General features: G+C 44.3%; 2 protein-coding genes across 3 annotated transcripts in view; both read left to right on the top strand.

The window, feature by feature from the left end:
• LOC134408767 (C-signal-like) overlaps window positions 1–21,775 on the top strand; it is a 34,904-nt gene extending 13,129 nt beyond the window's left edge. The window contains exons 2-6 of the mRNA XM_063141184.1: window positions 15,747–15,798; window positions 17,915–18,102; window positions 18,477–18,635; window positions 19,976–20,086; window positions 21,527–21,775. Of these exons, the coding sequence (XP_062997254.1) occupies window positions 15,747–15,798; window positions 17,915–18,102; window positions 18,477–18,635; window positions 19,976–20,086; window positions 21,527–21,646 (630 nt within the window). The 3' untranslated portion in view covers window positions 21,647–21,775. The remainder of the gene's footprint in view (window positions 1–15,746; window positions 15,799–17,914; window positions 18,103–18,476; window positions 18,636–19,975; window positions 20,087–21,526) is intronic.
• LOC134408768 (C-signal-like) lies at window positions 912–22,280 on the top strand. Of its 2 annotated transcripts, XR_010026124.1 has the most exons (7): window positions 912–1,068; window positions 1,299–1,350; window positions 7,401–7,588; window positions 7,924–8,082; window positions 10,724–10,834; window positions 11,715–12,152; window positions 22,253–22,280. XR_010026124.1 is itself a non-coding variant. In XM_063141186.1 (6 exons), exons 1-6 carry the CDS (start codon window positions 922–924, stop codon window positions 11,832–11,834), a joined length of 777 nt encoding a protein of 258 aa, XP_062997256.1. In that variant the 5' UTR covers window positions 912–921; the 3' UTR covers window positions 11,835–12,236. The 2 variants fall into 2 exon arrangements, 1 of the variants encoding a protein (XP_062997256.1); XM_063141186.1 differs by lacking the exon at window positions 22,253–22,280 and having other exon boundaries at window positions 11,715–12,236.
• The last annotated feature ends 1,497 nt before the right edge of the window (window positions 22,281–23,777 follow it).

The raw sequence follows: 23,777 nt of genomic DNA on the forward strand, positions 1-23,777 counted from the left end.
GTAGGGGATAATTCAAGGGAAACAGGTATGTGGGATGATGCTCTCAGTCTCTTTCTCTTACTCCTACACACACACACACACACACGCCTTCTTTCTCTCTGCCACATCTCCTCTCCATCAAGGTAATAACCCCTCTTTATCCAGTCTCTTGCCAGCATCCCTCTGGGGACTGTCGAGGAAATCAAGCTAGGTGGTTCTTTTACTATGCCCCTAGGTATAGGAAAATGGCCCTATAATCCTTAGCTATATAAACCATAAAGTTCATGGCTTCCTGTTCTTTTAAAACATATTTTTAATGCTGCAATTGCTTTCATAATTAAGTTGATGCTGAAACGGTGTGACAAAGACGGTGTCCACCCCTGCAGTTAGAGGGTGGAAGATATCTGCAAGGCAAGATAACCGAGAAAGTAACAGATGTTTTTCCTGTAACTGTGGCAATGTAGTATCTTCAAGTCAGAGAAGTATTCAAACTCTGTACATGCCTAAATGCTTGGCTTCTCATTGGTTGTTGTGTTTCAGAGCTGTATTATGATTGGTGAGAAAGTTCTGCCATTGTATCTAAGGAGAACTGACTCTATAAACATGTGAGCCTTTCCTAAAATTCTTGGGCAGTTGCTCAGGTCTTTTGGGACTGTCACCCTGCAGCGCTGTTTGTAATAAACCTTCTAAGGAAAGAGAAATTGTGTCTTGAGAGTCTATGACCACCACTCAGCGAACCACAGGGACCCGTGGTTTCGGGTCCCACCATAGGAACTCAGGAAAATCCTCTTCCTTTCCATTGCATTGGTTTGTTGCCCTGTATTGACTATTAGCAAACACCAAAGACACACAGCTTATGCAAGATGATTGGGGCAGCTGGAAACTAGTTATTACTTGGGTGGAGCTGTTATAATTATCAGTTGGGCATAGGTGACAGGAGAGATGGCAGTGCTGAAGGCATGCAGCGTCCTGGTGACCGGGTCCAACCGAGGCATCGGCTTGGAGCTGGTCAAGCAGCTGGCGGAGAAAAGCAAGCGGCCTGAATGGATCTTTGCTACCTGCCGGGACCCAGATGGACCAAGTGCCCAGGTGAGCCCCAGGGTGGAGGCAGGTGGAATTCTAGGGAGCCTAAACAATGCTTTTTAACTTCATATTCCTTGGGCAGTTTTCCCAAGCCACAACAATGCATCAAATGCATCTCCAGGTGAGAACTGAAGCCAGGTGGGACTTAACCTCCAACTGTCTTGCCCTTCTTCGATGTCTCACATAGTCTAGACCTTGACGTTGCACCCTCAATCTCTGGTCTTGGTATCTTTCAGGATTTGAAGAATTTGGCTGCCACATATCAGGGAGTGGAGATCATCCAGCTGGGTATGTTCCTGCCCCCACCTACTTCCCCCCCCCCGATCCCCTCTTCCTACACGGATGGGGACCTGTTCACACCAGCTTGTGCTGCTACTTGCACAACTGCTGGGGTCTTTGAAAATAGGTACAAGTAATTGTGAGCAACTGATAATGTTTCTTTACCTGGCATTTGCCTTAGGGTCAAACTGGAAGAGATACTAAAAAGTGGGTAAGAGATAATGGAGATTGTAGAGAATTGATGAAGTTTGAGGAATTAATAGTTAAGAAAGAAAATGATAGGGAGAAAATAACAGTGTTAAAAGGGTTGATGAGTGAAATATATAGAATACTGGTGGAGAAAGGGTTGATGGATAATTCAGATAAAATGGTTTGGGAAACAGATTTGAATGTACAAATAGGACAACAGGGCTGGGAGGGACTATGGAAACAAAGGGCGTTGAGAAATATGTCAGTAAGAATAAAAGAGAATTATTTTAAAATTATATGGAGGTGGTACCTAACTCCGGTTAGATTGAACAATATAAATAATCAGCAATCAGCAAACTGTTGGAGAGGATGTGGGGGTAAAGGAACGTATTTACATATGTGGTGGGAATGCAACTATGTACAAAAATTTTGGAAGATGGTGTTTTTGGAGATTGAAGAAATTGTGGAAATGAAGCTAGAACGAACACCAAAAGTTGCATTACTGTCACTATTTGAAGATTTGAAATGTAAAAAGGAAATTAAGGAATTGATAACGAATTTGCTGACTGCAGCAAGATTGATTGTAGCTAGGAACCGGAAGATTCAAGGGGAATACTCTATTGAAGAATGGTATAAAGAAGTATGGGATATAGCTATTAATGATAAATTGACTTGTAATATTAAATGGAGAAGAGGTATAGCTAAATCAAATGATTTTGAAGGAATTTGGAAACAGTTCCTAATATTTGTATTTTCGAAGGGAAGTGGGAAACCACCAGCAGAAGAAAGTATGAGATTTTGGAATCAGGAATGAGATCCCGAGGTGGGGGGTGCACTTGTATGTTAACTTTGATTATGTTATTTAGATAAGATATTATGTATTCAACATTTCAACATTATGTAGTATGTTGTTGTTTTTGTGTTAATGTAAATATGTATGTTTAAGTATTGTAGAAAAATAAAAATTTATATATAAACAACTGGATGAGATGCCACTCATACAATTAGAAATTGCGTGCTTTTCAGGTTTGTCTAAAAGGAAGTGACAGGGGGGCTCAATCCACACTGGGAACATAGCAGGGGTAAGCGGTTAGAGTTCAGTCACTTGTGACCGGCTGTTTATTTTTGAATAGCCATTCACCGAATGGGTAAATGTGGGAGTGATGTTTCATTATCTAGTTTGGCCCTTAGTTCATACTGCTCACCAATAAATTCAGTTTTAGACAACTTTTCATACACCTGATTTTCCATCCTCATTTGATTCCCTCACTGCCTTCCTGCCCTTGCCGTTTCAAACTCCCTGTAAAAGTTCCTCCAAATTAAAAGTTATGGATTTTTTAAAACATGCTTGCTACACAGCAACCACCATTTATAAATGTAACAAACAGATCAGTATGAAATAGGGTGACCATATTTGGGAAACCAAAAAAGAGGACACCTAGTGTGTGTGTGGGGAAGCAGCTTTCTGAGTCCTGCAGAAAGTACGTTATTCCCCGCCACCTTAAAGAACCCGATTGGAGTGGAGGAGGGGAAAGGATTTCATTCTGCACCACCACCATCCACTCCAATTGGGGCCTTTTCTATAATGTCCACAAATGACCCACTTTCCCCTTTAAGACCTCAACTGGAGCTCAGGGTGGGGGAATGATGTGCCTCAAGAAAGCATGTCATTCCCTCCTGCCATGCTAATGGCAGCCTTAAAGGGGAAGGTGTGTCATTCCAGGACATTATTGAAAATTATAGAAAATCCCCCCTGACACCATGGAAAGAACAAAAACCAGGACAAATCCGGGGAAATCCTGACAGTTGGTCACCCTAGTATGAAAACAGGTAAGCTGGAGGAAAAAGAGGGGGCAGGAGAGGGAGGGGGGAAGGTAGGTAGCTAGGTAGGTAGTTGGTAGAAACCCTCCCAGGTGATCTTCAGTAGAGATTTAGTATTACATTGTATATATTTTCACAAAACACCCTTTGTTTCTTTTATATGTCCCTTTTCCCACACCTTGATTTTGATATGCTGATTTTTGAAATTGTGCAAGTACACTTGGAGAGTGAAACCAGAGGTCATAGCTGTTATCAGTGTTACCTCAGGGAGTGCCTCTTCTCTGCAAATGCAGCAAAATTCCTGAAAGGGTTCTTTTACATCAACTGGGATTGTTTAGGTTGGAAAAAAGGAGGCTAAGGGGAGACATGATAGAGGTGTACAAAATTATGCAAGGTGTGGAGAACGTGGATAGGGAGACATTTTTCTCCCTCTCCCAAAATACTAGAACCCATGGTCATCCCAAGAAGCTGATACCAAGAACCTAAAGTGGCATTGTTATCATTATATGGAGAATTGAATTGTAATAAAGAGACAAAAGAATTGATAACGAATTTGTTAACAGCAGCAAAATTAATGATATCTAAGAACTGGAAGGTTCAAGGGGATTATCATATAGAAGATTGGTATAAAGAAATATGGGATATTGCTATTAATGATAAATTAACATATAATATGAAAGTTAGAAGAGGAATGATAAAAATGAATGACTTTGAGGGAATATGGAAACAGTTTCTAGAATTTGTATTATTAAAGGGGAGAGGGAAAACAGCTCCAGAGGAAGCAATGAGATTTTGGAAACATGAATAAGATCCCGTGGTTGGGGGGAGCACTTTTATGTTAAGTATGATTATGTTAAGAGAATTAAGTTAGAATATATGTTTATCAAATGTTTATTTCATATTATTGTGTATTATGTAGTATTGTTTTATATTGTATTGATGTATTGTTTGATGTATTAAATAAAATAATAATAATAATAATAATAATAATAATAATAATAATAATAATAATAAACACAAGAAGCTGATTGGTGGGAGAGCCAGGACAAATAAAAGGAAGTACTTCTTCACACAGCGCATACTTAAATTATGGAACTCTCTACCAAAAGATGTAGTGATGGCTACCAATTTGGATGACATTCAAAGGGGGGCTGGATAAATTCCTGGAGGCAAAGGCTATCAATGGCTACTAGCCCTGATGGTTGTGTGCTATCTCCAGTAATCAAGGAAGTAAGCCTGTGTGCACCAGTTGCTGGGAAACATGGGTGGGAGGGTGCTGTTGCACCATGTCCTGCTTTGTTGGTCCCTGGCCAATGGCTGGCTGGCAACTGTGTGATCAGAGTGCTGGACTAGATGGACCCTCGGTCTGATCCAGCAGGGCACTGATTATGTTCTTATGTTCTTAAGTATGAATTGTATTTGCTAACCCAAGTATTATATGTAGTGAATGGGTAATGCTCATCACTGCCTGAATTGCTGAGCCACATTCCTTTGGTTGCTCAAACATGCAGTGATGCTTTGAGATATTTCCCCTCCCCACACCTACTTCCACAGCAGAACTTACATCTCCATTTCTTAAAGGCAAAAAACCTGGGGCACATTGTACAAGACTTAAGTTACGAAGATATTCATGGATCCCCTATACAAGACTTCTCCAGCCTAGTGCCCTTCAGGTACTTTAGACTTCAGCTCCCATCAGCCCCAGCCTGTAGATCAATAATCAGGAATGTTGGGAGATGTCGTTCAAAATATGTGAACAGCACCTTCTGGTGGGAGGTTACCCTATACCATTGCTGAAACAAAGATAAACATGTCTTGTGGAAAAGCTAAACGTGATGTGACTGATCATGCAGAAATTAAGGCTGTGCTCTGCCTCGGCTCAGTTCCGAGGCTGTTCTGGCAAAGCCCGAGGCAGCCCAAAGCCGAAGCCAATTGGCTCTGAAGCTTCAGGCCACCTCAGCGCTTCGAAGCTGGCCCTTGGCGGGACCCTTACCTGCTGCCTTCACAGCGGCAGAGGCAGAAGGTAAGTGGGGAAGGGGAGGCTTACCTGCTGCTGCCGTCCACCGACATCGCCTGTCCAGCAGCTTCCACTGGTGGTGACGTATAAGACCGGAAGTATGCGTCACCACCAGTGGATGCCGCCAGACGCAAGGGCAGCAGCAGCAGCAGATGGCGTAGGACCAGGTAAGTGGGTGGGGTGGGCAACCCTCGAAGCACCCCCGAGCCAAACCAGGGCTACTTTGAGGGTTCCGAACCAGCCTCCGAGGCAGATAGGGTGGGTGGGTGCACAGCTCTAGCAGAAATGCCTTCACTCACCTGGGTTTTCTGCTGGGAGCATAAGAACATAAGAAGAGCCCAGCTGGATCAGATCAAGGGTCCATCTAGTCCAGCATTCTGTTCCCCAGTGGCAAGTCAGCTGACTCTGGGAAGCCCACAAGCAGGACTTGAGCACAATAGCATCCTCCCGCTCGAACTCCCCAGGAACTCGTACTGACATGCTGCCTGTTACTGGAGGCAGCATGTAGCCAATGAAGGTAGCATGTAGCCATCATGACTAGTTCCCTTGAAAGCCTCCTCCTCCATGTCTTTGTCTAACCTCCCTTTAAAGCCATTGAAGATGGTGGCCATCGCTACATCTTGTAATGGTGAGTTCCATAGCTTAACTATGCCCTGTGTGAAGAAGTCCATCCTTTTATCTGTTCTGAATCTCCCACTAATCAGCTTCATGGAATGGCCCCATTGGGATCTATTATGGGAGAGGGAGAAATATGGCTTCCAATCCACTTTGTCCACACCATGCAAAACGTTGTACACCCCTGTCATATCTCCCTCTACTCACCCTTTTTCTAAGCTGAAGAGCCCCAGACTTTGTAAGCTTTGATCCTAGGGGAGTTTCTCCAGCCTGTTGATCATTTTAGGGTGCAATCCTTTGCATATTTAGAAAGAAAGAAGTCCTACACATAGCCATGCAGTGAATTGTAGGACCTTTTTCTGCCTAAAGATGCATAGGATCTGGTTTACTCATACATGACAGGTAGACACAGCATGTCCCTGTGTAATACTAGTATTTGCAAAACACGGCTAATTCATGTGTACATTTCATATTTTTATTTTCCTAGAATACATTTTATGTGTGGGCCTAAAAAATGGTGTTGTGTGAAATGATCTTCAGTCCTCTGTACTTACAGAACAGCAACACTCTGGAGCAGTGGTTGTATTGTCACATTCCAGTCCACACACAGCCCTGAAGCGCATTGGGATGGGGTTTACACAAACCATCCCGAACAACTCAAGAACAAACCGTGGGTTCTCAAGGTGGCTTGTTTGAGAAAAATAAGTCGCTCTGCATAGTTAACTAGGCACCTTACAGGAAACCTCCTTAGTTCAGACAACACACTAACCCACTGTTCAAGAAATAGCCCATGGTTGAACAACAACCCATACTCATCCACTGACTGTGGGTTAGTGTGTTGTGTGAACAGCCCCTGGGTGACCCTGGGCTAGTTGTTCCCTCTCCTCCTAACCCCACTCACTGGGTTGTTGTGATTGCAAAATGTAGGGAGGGGAGAACCATTTACCCTGTCTTCTGCTCATTGGAGGAAAGGCAGAATATACATCTAATAAGTAATAATAATAAAACACTGCATGGTTCAGTTATCTAACTATGGCAGGCAGCCTGCAGGGCTATGAGCTTCATCAGATGTGGGGTGGGGAATTGCAGTTCCCTACCGTCGCTTCTCTGCCTCTGCTCCTGTCCCTCAATACTTCCTCTTTCTACCAGGGAAAGAAAGAGGAAGTAAACAGACCACGTGGCCCATTCAGGGGCTGTTTTTATTGCACACAGCAGGAAATGGTGGCACATCCCATTTTTAAAAAAGTCGGCTTAAAAGGGGTCCATTTTGTGACAGAAAACAGGCTAGAAGGAAGGAGGTGCATGGGAGGCGGATGACCTAATCTAAATCATGTGCGAACATCCGTAAGTGGGCAGTGCCGAGCATGTGATAAAATGCTCTATATCACATTAAACATCTTTCTCTTCCCTGCTGTAGACACCACCGACCCATTCAGCATCAGGGCTGCTGCAGCCAGAGTCACCGAGCGGCTGAAAGGAGCAGGGTTGAATCTGCTGATAAACAATGCAGGGATTGTAAAGCCAAATAGTCTGGAATCCGAGACACCAGAGGACATGATTGAGGTGTACAAGACCAACGTGATTGGGCCGTTGGTGATGAGCCAGGTAAGGCCATGCTGTGGTCCCTTCATCACAGGAACATCTCATCACGTTGCAAAGCCTTAAGTTTCATGGTGCTTCACAGCCAGGGATTTATTGGCAGGGTTGATTTCCCCCTAGCCAAGTGTATCGTGCCTTCAATAGCTGTCAACAGGGGCAGCTTCCCGAGTCTGTGAGGTGGTTGACACTTACCCTTGTTAACCCAGAATTCCACAAATGACAAGAAAACTTTGGCATGTTCTGGTGAGTTACTGCTGAGCTACCATTTGCTCTCACACGGCGGCCTTCGAAAGGTGAGGAGAAGCCCGGACCTTTCTCTGATTCTTTCCTCTCTTCTTCAGGAATTCCTGCCCTTGCTGAGGAAAGCAGCTCAGGAAATCCCCCAGAAAGGGATGACCTGCAGCAAAGCAGCCATCATCAACTTATCCAGTTCATGCGGCTCTATAACAAATTTGTTTGCATGGGAATTTGGACACATCATCAATTACCGTTGCAGCAAGGTACGGAATATCAGTGGTTCAATGGTGAAGTATTGGCACTGTTGATATTATAATGCTCTTGGACCCGAAATCTGAGTGGGAAGAACTCCAGAGCCTCCCCCTGCCATGGTTTTAATACCCAGAGCTTGTTTCTCCTGGAATGAGGTACAGGAGGCTTGTGGCGTTTTCCTGAAAAATATACATTTACACATCTGTTTGAGTTGAGCATAAGGTAGAGTAATGCAACACTTGATGTTTCTTCTATCTTCATTCCAACAATTTCTTCAGTCTCAGAAAACACCATCTTCCACAACTTTTGCACATATTTGCATTCCCACCACATATGTAAATACGTTCCTTTTCCCCCACAACCTCTCCAACAATTTGCTGAAAACTGCTTATTTATCTTATTTAATCTAACCGGGGTTAGGTACCACCTCCAAATAATTTTATAATAATTCTCTTTTATTCTCACTGACATATTTCTCAACACTCTTTGTCTCCATAATCCTTCCCAACTCCGCTGTCCTATTTGTACCTTCAAATCTGTCTCCAAAACCATTTTTCCTGAGCTGTCCGTCAACCCTTTCTCAAGCAATATTCTATATATTTCACTCATTAACCCTTTTATCACTGTGCTTTCTCCCTTATCAATTTCTTTTTTGACAATTAATTCCTCAAACTTCATCAACTCTCTACAATCTCCATTTTCGCTTACCCAATTTTTGGTCCATTGTTCCAATTCCCAATAGTTTAACCAAGTTAATTTTTAATCTTTTAAAACCTCTTCCACCTCCCCTCTTGTATTCATCCCTCTTAACCATTCCCTTAATTTCATTTTATTTTTCTCTATTAAAACTTTGCTTAGTCTACTCTTTAAGTCCCCAGGGAAATTCTTTAACATTATTACCAGTGATAAAGGGGAGATGCTCGAGAGCAGCTCCCTTTTATATTATGTCATCACCTTCTTGGGCCATCATAGTTCCAATTGAGACGTCACCTGAAAATTTGGGGCTATCATCATTCTTTCATCAGGCCTTAAGAGATATTTCCTCAGGGCAACCCACACAGAGAGCTCTAGTGTAGTCACAGAGACTTTAGAAACAAGAATCACAGAATTGGAAGTGATCCTGATGAGGATTTTTCAGACAAACCCAAATCCCAGATCAGATCATTAAAAGAAGAAACTGTGAGCTTCCCTACACAAATGATTTATTGCACACTCATGACTGGCCACTCACCAAAGGTCCTTTACACAATGCCATCAATCTCCAGGACGTGTCCCGCGTTTCCTCCCGTTTATCCCTGTCTCAAAAAGATCAGAGATAAGCTGTAATAAAAGATAAAGGCACTATACTGACAGTGTGTAATGCCAGAATCACACTATAATACAGCCACTAGATGGTGCTGTTTCATGGAACATATAGATCATTGCCAATTGTGTTTTAAACTGTTGGGTGTTTTACTGTGGTTTTAATTTTTGTGAACCGCCCAGAGAGCTTCGGCTATTGGGCGGTATAAAAATGTAATAAATAAATAAATAAATAAATAAATAAATAAGAAAGGAAGTTTTCAAATCCAGATCACGTGTTTGTTGTCCAAGGCCTGGGCCTGTTTTTTTAGGCACATAGTTTTTTTTTTTAAAAAAAAGGTTGTTCTAGTGGTTTTAAATGTATGTGTATATTGTATGTTTCTGTGATTTTTAATTTTTGTATATTGTTATTAAGTGTTTATTTTATGTAAACTGCCCAGAAAGCTTCAGCTATGGGGCAGTATACAAATGAAATAAATAAATAAGGCCGTGTCTACACAAATGGCGCACAGGGACTCCCAGGGGCAGGGGGGAGGGGCATGCAGTTTTCCCAGGGATAAAGAAAGACTGTGAAAACCTGACTCTTCCCGCAGTACCAGGATGGTTCTGAGTAAGTGCCACATGGCTCCATGCCCATCAGGGCAGAGAGTGCCAGCAATTTTGCCACCCCTGGTATGGCGGGGTGGTGGTTGTTGGGGGGGTGGGTTCAGGTTTTTTCATGTGTTTTTTTAAAACTACGCACATTTTCGATGGAGCGGGGCCTCACTCCGAATGACTGGCCCTGCTGCTTCAATTTTTTTTTTTAGAAATGGCACCCGCACCATCCCTGGACACGTGGCACAGGGGTTTGGACCCAGGGGGAGGATCATAGAACCAGGAAATCCCAAGATCCTCCCCCCTACCTCCCGGAAGGCCAGGAGGTGTAGAAATGGCTTAAGAGAGCCCATCGTAAACCTAGAAAGACTCCGGAAGAAGAAAGCCCAATAAGGGTCCAGTATTTTTGCTTAATGTAAAGAAGCTCTGTCTTTTCATTACATATTCCTTCCCAATCCTAGGTCTACATTTTTCCTTCGTTCTCTCCATCTCACCACACTGTCAAGTGTCTAATTTTAGACAGTAAGCTCCTTGTGGGGAGGTATCCCTTCTTCACTTTCTTCTTCTCTATCATCATCATCATCATCATCATCATCATCATCATCATGTAAAACAAAAAATCTCAAGGGAGAACATCAAACAACAAACGAAAGAGCCCGTCTTTGATCTGCAGGGTTCTTCCTACGACCTGCTGTCATCTCAAGGAACTGAAAGGTATCCTTCACCTCCATCCCTCCGCTTTGTCCTCCCTCCTAGGCTGCCCTGAACATGCTCACAAGGTGCCAGTCCCTGGGATTTGCCAAGGATGAGATTCTGTGCATTTCGTTGCATCCTGGGTGGTTACAGACAGACATGGGAAATGGACCGGTAAGTGACTCATAGTGGAATCTCATTCCCAGAGGTCATCCCATTTAATTATTTTTTACTTTGTTTTACTTAATTATTGCGCACAGGGCAGTGAGCTTATAGCCAAGAAACACAATATGGACCAAGTATTCAAACAAGAGAAAAAGGATCTGTGTTCCCATTCTTGACTGAGTTACATCAACAGTACAATGAAGAGAAAACGGATTTCCATGAAGTGGTTTGATTTCGCCACCCATCTCAGAACTCTGCCAAGGTGGCTTGGTCTCTCTGAAAGTCCGTTTTTCCAAATAATTATGAAGCAGCTGGCACCTATTTTCCAATGTTGCACAATTTCTAGCAGCACTGCAACAAATCTTTTCTTCCTCTCTCTCTCTGTCTCTCTCTCTTTCCTAATACAAGAACCCGGTGTCGTCACATGAAGCTGTTGGGCAGGAGATTTAGGACAGATAAAAGGAAGGACTTCTTCACAGAGCTCATAGTTAAACTACAGAATTCAGTACCACAAGGTGCAGTGATGGCCTGGCCACCAGTTTGGGTGGTCTTAAAAGGGGGTTGGATAAATTCCTGCAGGAGAAGGCTATCAATGGCTACTAGACCTGAAGGCTATGTGCTACCTCCAGTATCAGAGGCAGTAAGCCTATACACAACAGTTGCTGGGGAACATGGGCGGTACGGTACTCTTGCAACCAAACCCCGGTAGTGGGTTCCTGGTTGACAACTGATTGGTCACTGTGTGAACAGAATGTTGGACTAGATGGACCCTTGGTCTGATCCAGCAGTGGGAAGAGGGACAGGCTCTGGGCAGATGTTACCCATAATTGGTTACTCTTGTCGGTCACTCTGCAAATCCTTGTGTCACTCACCGCTTCTCTCTTTCCAGACACTGGCCCCAACAAAACTGGACGAAGGTGTGAGAATCATCCTGAATACATTGGCCTGTCTCTCTGAGAAAGAGAATGGAGCGTTTGTGAACTGGGACGGAGAAATCATTCCCTGGTGAGACACTCAACTTTCGACGTGTCCACACTTCAGGAGGAGCTCCTTGCTCCGGGTAAAGCAAATGCCTGAAGAGCTGAGCCTTTCACTGCAATAAATACATTTCCTGCTGAAAAAGTTGCAAGCCCCTCTTTATTCCTGCTGCCCTGTGTGCTGGGATTCCTCCCAGTAGGGTTATATCTCACCTTACCAGTGTGTTATTTGTTTTTGAACAGTGCAAGTCTTGTGTGTCTCTTCTTGGCCACAATTGCGCAAATCAGCATCCTTGAACACAGATTCCAAGCGGAGGGCAATGAACATAGTATGAGAAATGGTGGGATAGGTTATTGGCTTGTGTGACAAAATCACAACGCTTGCCATGTAGCTTTATTAATGAATATGTGTGTTTGCTGTGTGAAACAGAATACAGGTACATTACGGTTAATTGTTTTGCTGAGAGTGAGTGAAAGAGGCAGGTGTGTGTGTGTGTGTGTGTGAGAGAGAGAGAGAGAGAGAGAGAGAGAGAGATTATAAAAGGCAGGAACAGAAGTTAGTTGGAAAAGGGTCTTAGGGACTGATGAAGCTATATCTAGTTAGTGGGGGTTAGAAGGGGTAGAGTAGGCAGGGTAAGACCAAGAACTAATATAACATCTGTTGTATTAAATAAAGATTAATTTGTTCAGCTTTCTGCGCTATCAATAGTGTTCATATTTCCTGGGTGCTTCTCCGGTGTGAGTAAAGAGAACCAATTGGGCACATTGGGTGTCTCTGGTACCTCGTCTCCATAGGTCAGTGAGGACAGCTCACCCAAAGTGAAAGCAGACAGGCCTGAGGGCAGTTTGCACCAGAGCTTCCCTCTTCTTTTCCTCCAGAATCTGCCGTGGTTGATACGACACCAAATTCTTTAGGATGGTTAAAACAAAACTAAAAACGTGATAAGCTCCAAAAGGATCTCTCCAAAGTGGAAGGTGTGGAGGAACCCGAAAGGGCAGGTTCCCTTGGTTCACTGAGTGGTGGTCAAAGACTCTCAAGACACCATTTCTCTCATCTTGGAAAAGTTTTATTATGAGCAGCCTGCAGTGCAGCAAGGTGGCAAACCCTAGAGGATCTGAAGGACTGCCCACTAGTTGTAGTGCAGAGTGCAGATAATTCTAAGACTAGAAAAACAACACATAAATGGGTATTGCAATCCTGGAACATCTGGTTCTTTGTGGTTACTACTCTTCCTGTCCTCGCTAGGAGGCTCACACTCTGACTAATGTGTCAACATTTCTTGTTGGTTGAGCAAGTGTTGCTCAATATATTTTCCATTACAGTTTGGGTCAAATTGCTATAGAACTTAATTTCTAATAGAAAGGGCTTACATCAAAACAGGCTGGGCACAGACAAAACAGCCCATTCACACATTTCCTCGACAGGGGTCAAGAGAAGGCCAAGATAAGAAATGGGAGGGGCTGGAGGCCGTATTTCCAAAAGTGCAAAACGTGGCCTCCCAACCTCTCCCTACGCAATGATCCAGGCCTTTTTTGCCCGGTGACAATGCACCTGCCAAAAGAAGGCCCGGATGGGCAATGAGAGGGGCTTGGCCAGCGCGACTTTTCCCCAGACAATTAATTCAATTATAGGATTTCCCCCCCCCCAGACTCCAGTTTGCCCACCCCTGTTTCCAGACCTGTCCAGGCAAAACCAGACAGTTGGTCACACTACATTAGAAGCTTCAATTAAGTACGGCTCTGCTCTGAAATTATTTGATGGGTTTGGAAGCAGCAAATCTTCGCTCTGGGAAATCGAATGCTCTGCAGATGTTCGCAGTTACCAGATAATTCCAGGGCGGAGAGCACACCCCTAGCCAAGACCCTTGTCAAAGAGCAACATTGTAAAGGCAACATTGCCTTTAGTCTCTTTGAGAAGGCTCAAAAGTGTTTGCTTGTCTTTTGTCACACACACACCAATCAATGTTTTCCCAAGAAACCAGGAGCTGGATTGAGTAACTCACTCTGTGCTATTCTCCTCCTTATTCCGGCTGAAAATCCAAAGTGGACACAGCCTGGATTGGTGATTTCTTTCAGCCCTTCCCATTTCTCCACTTCTGGGACAGGGAGCAGGGCGGGGGGTCAGCAGAGACTGCCTCCCATCACATTACGGTCAGAGCTTGTTTGATCCCTCCTGTTCAAAGACTCTACAAATCCCAGTAGCTTCTCTCTTACATAGAGCTTTATTACACCAGCATCATACTGTGCAATTATTGTGAATTGCATGCAAAGGACTCCGAAATTTTCCATCTTATAATCTGCTTTGATTGTGAAGTATTCCCATGCATCCTGCTTTAATTGTGCTTCAAAGGCAAAAGCCTCGCCGTATTTTCCTACTAGTTTTCGAGCGTATCATTTGTTGTTTTCCAAGCAGACGCTGGGACGCAGGAGCAGGATTTGAAGAAAAATTAAACAAATGCTTACATCTGCATAAGCTTTAAAGATAAAGAAATCAAAATTGGCTCAGTAATAGATATTAAGGAGAGCTTTAAGCATAACAAATTGAATCAGGTTGGGTCATCCCTTGATTTTTTTATGATTTTTTTTACATTTCCCTGGTATGCAAAGGATCTAGATGCCCCGTAGCAACAACAACAACAACCGTGACATCTTAGCGCTATAGGGGATAATTTGAGGGAAACAGGTACTTGGGATGATGCTCTCAGTCTCTTTCTCTTACTCCTACACACACACACACACACACACACACACACACACACACACGCCTTCTTTCTCTCTGCCACATCTCCTCTCCATCAAGGTAATAACCCCTCTTTATCCAGCCTCTTGCCAGCATCCCTCTGGGGACTGTCGAGGAAATCAAGCTAGGTGGTTCTTTTACTATGCCCCTAGGTATAGGAAAATGGCCCTATAATCCTTAGCTATATAAACCATAAAGTTCATGGCTTCCTGTTCTTTTAAAACATATTTTTAATGCTGCAATTGCTTTCATAATTAAGTTGATGCTGAAACGGTGTGACAAAGACGGTGTCCACCCCTGCAGTTAGAGGGTGGAAGATATCTGCAAGGCAAGATAACCGAGAAAGTAACAGATGTTTTTCCTGTAACTGTGGCAATGTAGTATCTTCAAGTCAGAGAAGTATTCAAACTCTGTACATGCCTAAATGCTTGGCTTCTCATTGGTTGTTGTGTTTCAGAGCTGTATTATGATTGGTGAGAAAGTTCTGCCATTGTATCTTAGGAGAACTGACTCTATAAACATGTGAGCCTTTCCTAAAATTCTTGGGCAGTTGCTCAGGTCTTTTGGGACTGTCACCCTGCAGCGCTGCTTGTAATAAACCTTCTAAGGAAAGAGAAATTGTGTCTTGAGAGTCTATGACCACCACTCAGTGAACCACAGGGACCCGTGGTTTCGGGTCCCACCACAGGACCTCTTCCTTTCCATTGCACTGATTTGTTGCCCTGCATTGACTATTAGCAAACACCAAAGACACACAGCAGCTGGGAACTAGTTATTACTTGGGTGGAGCTGTTATAATTATCAGTTGGGCATAGGTGACAGGAGAGATGGCAGTGCTGAAGGCATGCAGCGTCCTGGTGACCGGGTCCAACCGAGGCATCGGCTTGGAGCTGGTCAAGCAGCTGGCGGAGAAAAGCAAGCGGCCTGAATGGATCTTTGCTACCTGCCGGGACCCAGATGGACCAAGTGCCCAGGTGAGCCCCAGGGTGGAGGCAGGTGGAATTCTAGGGTGCCTAAACAATGCTTTTTAACTTCATATTCCTTGGGCAGTTTTCCCAAGCCACAACAACGCATCAAATGCATCTCCAGGTGAGAACTGAAGCCAGGTGGGACTTAACCGCCAACTGTCTTGCCTTTCTTCAACGTCTCACATAGTCCAGACAGAGACGTTGCACCCTCAGTCTCTGATCTTGGTATCTTTCAGGATTTGAAGACTTTGGCTGCCACATACCAAGAAGTGGAGATCATCCAGCTGGGTATGTTCCTGCCCCCACCCGCCGCCCTCACCCCGATCCCTTCTTCCTACACGGATGGGGACCTGTTCACACCAGCTTGTGCTGCTATTTGCACAACTGCTGGGGTCTTTAAAAATGGATGCAAGTAATTGTGTGCAACTGATAATGTTTCTTTACCTGGCATTTGTCTTAGGGCCAAACTGGATGAGATGCCACTCATAGAATTAGAAATTGCATGCTTTTCAGGTTTGTCTAAAAGGAAGTGACGGGGGGCTCAATCCAGATTGGGAACATAGCAGGGGTAAGCGGTTAGAGTTCAGTCACTTGCGACCGGCTGTTTACTTTTTAATAGCCACTCGCCCAATGGCTAAATGTGGGAATTAGTATTACATTGTATTTATTTACACAGAATGTCCCTGTTCCTTTTGTCCCTTTCCCCATGCATTGATTTTGATCTGCTGTTTTTTTGAAATAGTGCAAGTTATAAAGTCCACATGTAGAGTTAAACGGGAGGCCATAGCTGTTATCAGCGTTACCTCCAGGGAGTGACTCTACTTTGCAAGCGTGGCAAAATTCCTGAAAGGCTTCTTTTTGGAGCTACGAGCCTCCAAAAAGAAGCCCATAAGTATGAACTGTGTTTGTTAACCCAAGCATTATATGTAGTGATTGGGTAATGTTACTCTCTGCCTGAATTGCTGAGCCACATTCCTTTAGTTGCTCAAACATGCCTTGATGCTTCGAGATATTTCTCCTCCTTCCAGCTACTTCCACAGTAGAACTTACATATCCATTTCCTTAAGGCAAAAAAACCAGAGGGACGTTGTACAAGACTAAAGTCATGATGATATTCATGGATCCCCTATAACAGCCTTCTCCAGCCTAGTGCCTTTCAGGTACTTTAGACTTCAGCTCCCATCAGCCCCAGCCCGCAGGTCAATAATCAGGAATGTTGGGAGTTGTAGTCCAAAATATCTGGATGACACCTTCTTGTGTGAGGTTGCCCTATGCCATTGCTGAAACAAAGATAAACAGGTCTTGTGGGGCAGCGAAACGTGATGTGACTGATCATGCAGAAATGCCTTCACTCACCTGGGTTTTCTGCTGGGAGCATAAGAACATAAGAAGAGCCCAGCTGGATCAGATCAAGGGTCCATCTAGTCCAGCATTCTGTTCCCCAGTGGCAAGTCAGCTGTCTCTGGGAAGCCCACAAGCAGGACAATAGCATCCTCCCACTCGAACTCCCCAGGAACTAGTACTGACATGCTGCCTGTTACTGGAGGCAGCATGTAGCCAATGAAGGTAGCATGTAGCCATCATGACTAGTTTCCTTGAAAGCCTCCTCCTCCATGTCTTTGCCTAACCTCCCTTTAAAGCCATTCAAGATGGTGGCCATCGCTACATCTTGTAATGGTGAGTTCCATAGCTTAACTATGCCCTGTGTGAAGAAGTCCATCCTTTTATCTGTTCTGAATCTCCCACCAATCAGCTTCATGGAATGGCCCCATTGGGATCTGGAATTATGGGAGAGGGAGAAATATGGCTTCCAATCCACTTTCTCCACACCATGCAAAACGTTGTACACCTCTGTCATATCTCCCCCTACTCACCCTTTTTCTAAGCTGAAGAGCCCCAGACTTTGTAAGCTTTTCTCATCAGGGAGTTTCTCCAACCTGTTGATCATCAGCCTTTGCATATTTAGAAAGAAGTCCTACACCTAGCCATGCAGTGAATTGACCTTTTTCTGCTTAACGATCCATAGGATCTGGTTTACTTATACCTGGCAGGTAGACACAGCATGTCCCTGTGTGATACTAGTGTTTGCAAAATACGGCTAATTCATGTGTACGTTTCATCTTTTTATTTTCCTAGAATACATTTTATATGCGGGCCTAAAAAATGGTGTTGTGTGAAATGATCTTCAGTCCTCTGTACTTACAGAACAACAACACTCTGGAGCAGTGGTTGTATTGTCACATTCCAGTCCACACACAGCCCTGAAGTGCATTGGGACGGGGTTTACACAAACCATTCTGAACAACTCACGAACAAACTGTGGGTTCTCAAGGTGGCTTGTTTGAGAAAAATATAGCCTGTCTCACTTTCATCACATTAACCATCTTTCTCTTCCCTGCTGAAGACACCACCGACCCATTCAGCATCAGGGCTGCTGCAGCCAGAGTCACCGAGCGGCTGAAAGGAGCCGGGTTAAATCTGCTGATAAACAATGCAGGGATTGCAAAGCCAAATACTCTGGAATCCGAGACACCAGAGGACATGATTGAGGTGTACAAGACCAATGTGACTGGGCCGTTGGTGATGAGCCAGGTAAGGCCACGCTGCGGTCCCTTCATCACAGGAACATCTCATCATGTTGTAAAGCCTTAACCTTCATGGTGCTTCACTGCCAGGGTTTCATCGGCGGGGTTGATTTCCCCCTGGCCAAGTGTATCGTGCCTTTAATAGCTGTACAGCAGACAGACTGTCAACAGGGGCAGCTTCCCTAGTTAGTGAGGTTCTGGAAGCTCACACTTCTTATCCCAGAACTCTACAAATGTCAAGAAAACTCTGGCATGTTCTGGTGAGGTAGTACTAGGCTACCATTTGCACTCATTTGGCGGCCTTCGAACGGGTAAAGAGAAGCCCAGTCCTCTCTCCAGAGAGTGTGTGGCTGTCCTTGAATCTTTCCTCTCCTTCTGCAGGCGTTCCTGCCCTTGCTGAGGAAGGCAGCTCAGAAAAAAACCCAGAAAGGGATGAGCTGCAGCAAAGCAGCCATCGTCAACGTATCCAGTGAAGCCGGCTCCATCACAAATATGTTTGTATGGGAAGTAGGACAGGTCATCAGTTACCGTTGCAGCAAGGTACAGAATATCAGTGGTTCCATGGTGAAGTATTGGCTCTGTTGATGTAATGCTCTTGGTGAAGGGGAGATAATGCCAGTTCACCTCTGCCCACTATCTTCTATGGGTGGGTTTACGCAGGGGAGAATTTCCCTATAGGCCTTCTTCTCACAGCAGCTGCCATTTTGAATATACGAGTCACGGTGGGGGTGTGCTGAAGGTTTTGTTATGTGTGAACCTAGTGAGGGGGGTTATTGGAGTGCTTGAAAAGCCACCCAGAAGCCATGCGCTGTTTTAGGGTTGTGGGTGGCTTGCAAAGCACCTCAATAACCCACAGTTGCCTGGTTCACATGTAATGACAAGCAACTTGAATATTCAAAATGGCAGCCACTGCCATAATCAGCCAGTAACCTCTTGTTATGTGCGAGCCAGGTCATCACTTTTTTGGGCCATCATAGTTCCCATTGAGACGTCATGTGAATATTTGGGGCTATCATCATCATTTCATCAGGTCTTAAGAGGTATTGTCTCAGGGCAATCCACACAGGGAGCTCTAGTGTAGACACAGAGATCTTAGAAACAAGAATTGCAGTATTGGAAGTGATCCTGGGGGAGGTTTTTCATACAAACCCAAATCCCAGAACAGATGGTTAAAAGAAGAAGAACTTGTGAGCTTCTCCACTCAAATGATTTATTTCACATTCGTGATTGGCCATTCACTGAAATTTGAAAGTTTACACAATGTCATCAATCTCCAGGACATCTTCCCCATTTTCCTACATTTATCCCTTTCTCAAAAAGATTGGATATAAGCTGTAATAAAAGGTACACTGACAGTGTGCAAAGCCAGAATCACACTATAATACACCCACTAGATGGTGATGTTTCATTGAACATATAGATCATTGCCGGGAAAGGAAGTTTTCAAATCCAAACCACATGTTCGCTGTTTAAGGGAGACCAGCGTAAACCTAGAAAGACCCTGGCAGAAGAAAGCCTGATAAGGGTACAGGATGTTTGCTTAATGTAGAGAAGTTCTGTCTTTTCATTACATATTCCTTCCCAATCCTAGGTCTACATCTTTCCTTTCTTCTCTCCATCTCCAACCCACCCCTTTGTCTGTGTCTAATTTTAGACAGTAAGCTCCTTGAGGAGGGGGGGGGCAGGTATCCCTTCTTCAACTTCCTCTTCTTCTCAATCATCATTATTTAGAGGTAAAAACCCACAACCCTCACATCTCAAAGGAGAGCATCAAACAAACAAAAGAACACGTCTTTGATCTGCAGGGTTCCTCCTTTGACCTGCTGCCATCTCAAGAGGTATCCTTCACCTCCATCCCTCTGCTTTGTCCTCCCTCCTAGGCTGCCCTGAACATGCTCACAAGGTGCCAGTCCCTGGGATTTGCCAAGGATGAGATTCTGTGCATTTCGTTGCATCCTGGGTGGTTACAGACAGACATGGGAAATGGACCGGTAAGTGACTCATAGTGGAATCTCATTCCCAGAGGTCATCCCATTTGTTTGTTTGTTTATTTATTTATTACTTTGTTCATATAATTATTGTGCACAGGGCAATGAACGTATAGCCAACTAATGCAATATAGAACAAGTATTCAAACAAAATTAAAAAAAAAAACTATGTTCCCATTCTGAGTTACATTAACAGTAGAATGAAGAGAAAACAGATCTCCAGATTTGGCCACCACTCTCTGAACCCTGCCAAGGTGGCTTGGTCTCTCTGAAAGTGCGATTTTCCAAATACTGGTAAAGCAATATTTTCCAATATTTCACAATTTCTAGCAGCACTGCAACAAATCTTTTCTTCCTCTCTCTCTCTCTCTCTCTCTGAGGGAATCTACACGTCGTACTGAAGGCGCTTGCGTGCGCTTCCAGTGCGCCCTCAAAACGATGGTGTAGACGGAGAAAGAAGAGATGGAGGAAGAGGCGGAGGAGGAGGCGGATGGAGTAAGAGCCACCATCGTTTTGAGGGCGCACTGGAGGCGCACGCAAGCGCCTTCAGTATGATGTGTAGATTCCCTCTCTCTCTCTGCCGCTCTCTCTTTCCTAATAAAAGAACCCCGTGTCCTCCCATGAAACTGTTTGGTAGGAGATTTAGGACAGATAAAAGGAAGGTCTTCTTCACACAGCTCGTAGTTAAACTCTGGAATTCGCTACCACTAGATGTAGTGATGGCCACCCATTTGGATGGCCTCAAAAAGGGGGTTGGGTAAATTCCTGCGGGAGAAGACTATCAATGGCTACAAGTCCTGAAGGTTATGTGCTACCTCCAGCATCAGAGGCAGTAAGCTTATACAAAACAGTGGCTAGGGAACATGGGCGGTACAGTACTCTTGCAACCAAAGCCTGCTAGTGGGTTCCTGGTTGACAGCTTTTTCGCCACTGTGTGAACAGAATGCTGGACTAGATGGTCTGATCCAGCATAGCAGTTCATATTTTCTTAAAAACCGAACTACTCCACAGTGTGGTAAATTGCCTCTTACATTCTCCGTTAGAGGTAGCAGTGCTGAGGGGGGCAGGATCTACACTACTGCCTTAAAATAGGTTCTAAAAGTAGTGACATCTGTTGGGACCCAGGACACACTCCATATACCGTTTTCAAACCATTTTTAAAGATCTACACCTGCTTGGTGTAGACCTGACCAGGGGCTCTGGCCCAACGATGCAACCAATCCTATCTGAAATCAGCCCAAATACTCCAGCCCATAAATGTTGTCCCTGGGGACAGCCCCACCAGATATGAACAGTGATCGAGCACTTCCACATCTCCTTGAGTAAAGTGGGAACAGGGACAGGCTCTTGGCAGATGTTACCCATAATTGGTTACTCTTGTCTGTCACAAATCTGTCTTCTGTCTACAAATCCTTGCGTCTCTCACTGCTTCTCTCTTTCCAGACACTGGCCCCAACAAAACTGGATGACGGTGTGAGAATCATCCTGAACACACTGGCCTGTCTCTCCGAGAAAGAGAATGGAGCATTTGTGAACTGGGATGGAGAAATCATTCCCTGGTGAGACACTCAACTTTCGACGTGTCCACACTTCAGGAGGAGCTCCTTGCTCTGGGTAAGGCGAATGACTGAAGAGCTGAGCCTTTGACTGCAATAAATACATCTCCTGCTGAAAAAGTTGCAAGCCCCTCTTTATTCCTGCTGCCATGTGTGCTGGGATTCCTCTAACTTGGGTTATATCTCACCTTACCAGTGTGTTATTTGTTTCTGAACAGTGCAAGTCTTGTGTGTCTCTTCTTGGCCACAATTGCACAAATCAGCATTCTTGAACACAGATTCCATGAAAAGGAGGACAGGGCTCCTGTATCTTTAACAGTTGGATAGAAAAGGGAATTTCAGCAGGTGTCATTTGTATATATGGAGAACCTGGTGAAAATCCCTCTTCATCACAACAGTTAAAGCTGCAGGAGCTATACTAGAGAGGCCAGATTTAAAAGAGGGCAGGGCACCTGCAGCTTTAACTGGTGGTGTGATGAAGAGGAAATTTAACCAGGTTCTCCATATATACAAATGACAGCTGCTGAACTTCCCTTTTCTATGCAACTGTTAAAGATACTGGAGCCCTGTCACCCTACTGGCAGTAAACATAGAATGAGAAATGGTAGGATAGGTTATTGGCTTGCGTGACAAACTCACAACGCTTGCCATGTTGTAGCTGTGTTTGCTGTGTGTATCAGAATGCAGGTATGTTAGGGTTCATTGTTTGGCTGAGAGTGAGTGAAAGAAGGGAGTGGCTTGTGTGTACTTGGGTGTGTTTGTGTGTGTGTGTGTGTGAGAGAGAGAGAGAGAGAGAGAGAGTTTATAAAAGGCAGGAGCAGAAGTTGGTTAAGAGGATCTTGGGGACACAGCCTTAGGGACTGATGAAGCTATATCTAGATAGTGGAAGTTAGAAGGGGTAGAGTAGGCAGGGTAAGACCAAGAACTAATATATCATCTCTTGCATTAAATAAAGATTAATTTGTTTGTTTTTAAAGTATAAAATCCCATGTCTTGTTCAGCTTTCTGCACTATAGTGTTCATATTTCCTGGGTGCTTCTCCGGTGTGAGTAAAGAGAACCAATTGGGCACATTGGGTGTCTCTGGTACCTCGTCTCCATAGGTCCGTGAGGACAGCTCACCCAAAGTGGAAGCAGACAGGCCTGAAGGCAGTTTGCACCAGAGCTTCCCTCTTCTTTTCCTCCAGAATCTGCCATGGTTGATACGACACCAAAATCTTTAGGATGGTTAAAACAAAACAAAAAATGTGATAAGCTGCAAAAGGATCTCTCCAAAGTGGAGGGAAATGTGCATTAAATTGGCAAATGAAGTTTAACTTAAGCACGTGTAAACTGATGCACATTGGGGCAAAAAAGGATTAATTTTAGTTTATATTTTAATTTTGTTTTATGATTGTTTATGAGACTGCTTTGAAAGGGCTTTTTTTTTACCCTGAAAGACAATGTACAAACATTTAAATAAATGTATTAAAACTATAACATTAACATGTCAAAACTTCCCGTACAATCTAACAATAAAATACAGCAGCCGTAAAGATTATTAGACTCCAGCAAGGAGATCATTACCTTGTCATGGTGCTGGAGCTTGAGCACCTCAAGGATGCCATGAGCTAAACCGTGAAGGGACACCCAAGACGGGAAGGTCATGGTAGAGAGGTCAGACTAAATACGATCCCTGGGGAAGGTCATGGCAACCCACCCCAGTATTCTTGCCGTGAAAACTAAATGGATCAGTACAACCAGAGATATGTCGGTATACCATCGGAAGATGGGACTCCCAGGTCGGAAGATGGTCAAAATGCTACTGGGGAGGAACAGAGGATAAGTTCAACTAACCCCAGATGTGATGACGCAGCTAGCTCAAAGCCGAAAGGACAGCTAGCGGCCGACGGTGCTGGTGGTGAACGACGAATCCGATGTTCGAAAGATCAACACATCATAGGAGCATGCAGTGTGCAAGGGACCAAAGTCAACTGTGGGATTGTACGTACCAGACCTGCTCTTGAACCTAACAGGCCTGCTGCAATGGGTCTTCAACGCCTTCTGGGAGCCAAGAAGAATGGACAGGTGTGTGGACCAGCTTGAACATATGCATATAGAAAAGCTATGGGGGAATTGAACTCACCACATTCCCTGAAC

This window comes from Elgaria multicarinata, chromosome 14 (assembly GCF_023053635.1).
Source record: "Elgaria multicarinata webbii isolate HBS135686 ecotype San Diego chromosome 14, rElgMul1.1.pri, whole genome shotgun sequence".
Taxonomy (NCBI): Eukaryota; Metazoa; Chordata; class Lepidosauria; order Squamata; family Anguidae; genus Elgaria; species Elgaria multicarinata.

Coding starts and splice junctions, on each gene's coding strand:
- LOC134408768 (XM_063141186.1), top strand. CDS start 922: ATGGCAGTGCTGAAGGCATGCAGCGTCCTGGTGACCGGGTCCAACCGA. Junction 7,589..7,923: donor GGCCGTTGGTGATGAGCCAG/GTAAGGCCATGC, acceptor TCTCTTCTTCAG/GAATTCCTGCCCTTGCTGAG. Junction 8,083..10,723: donor TCAATTACCGTTGCAGCAAG/GTACGGAATATC, acceptor CCTCCCTCCTAG/GCTGCCCTGAACATGCTCAC.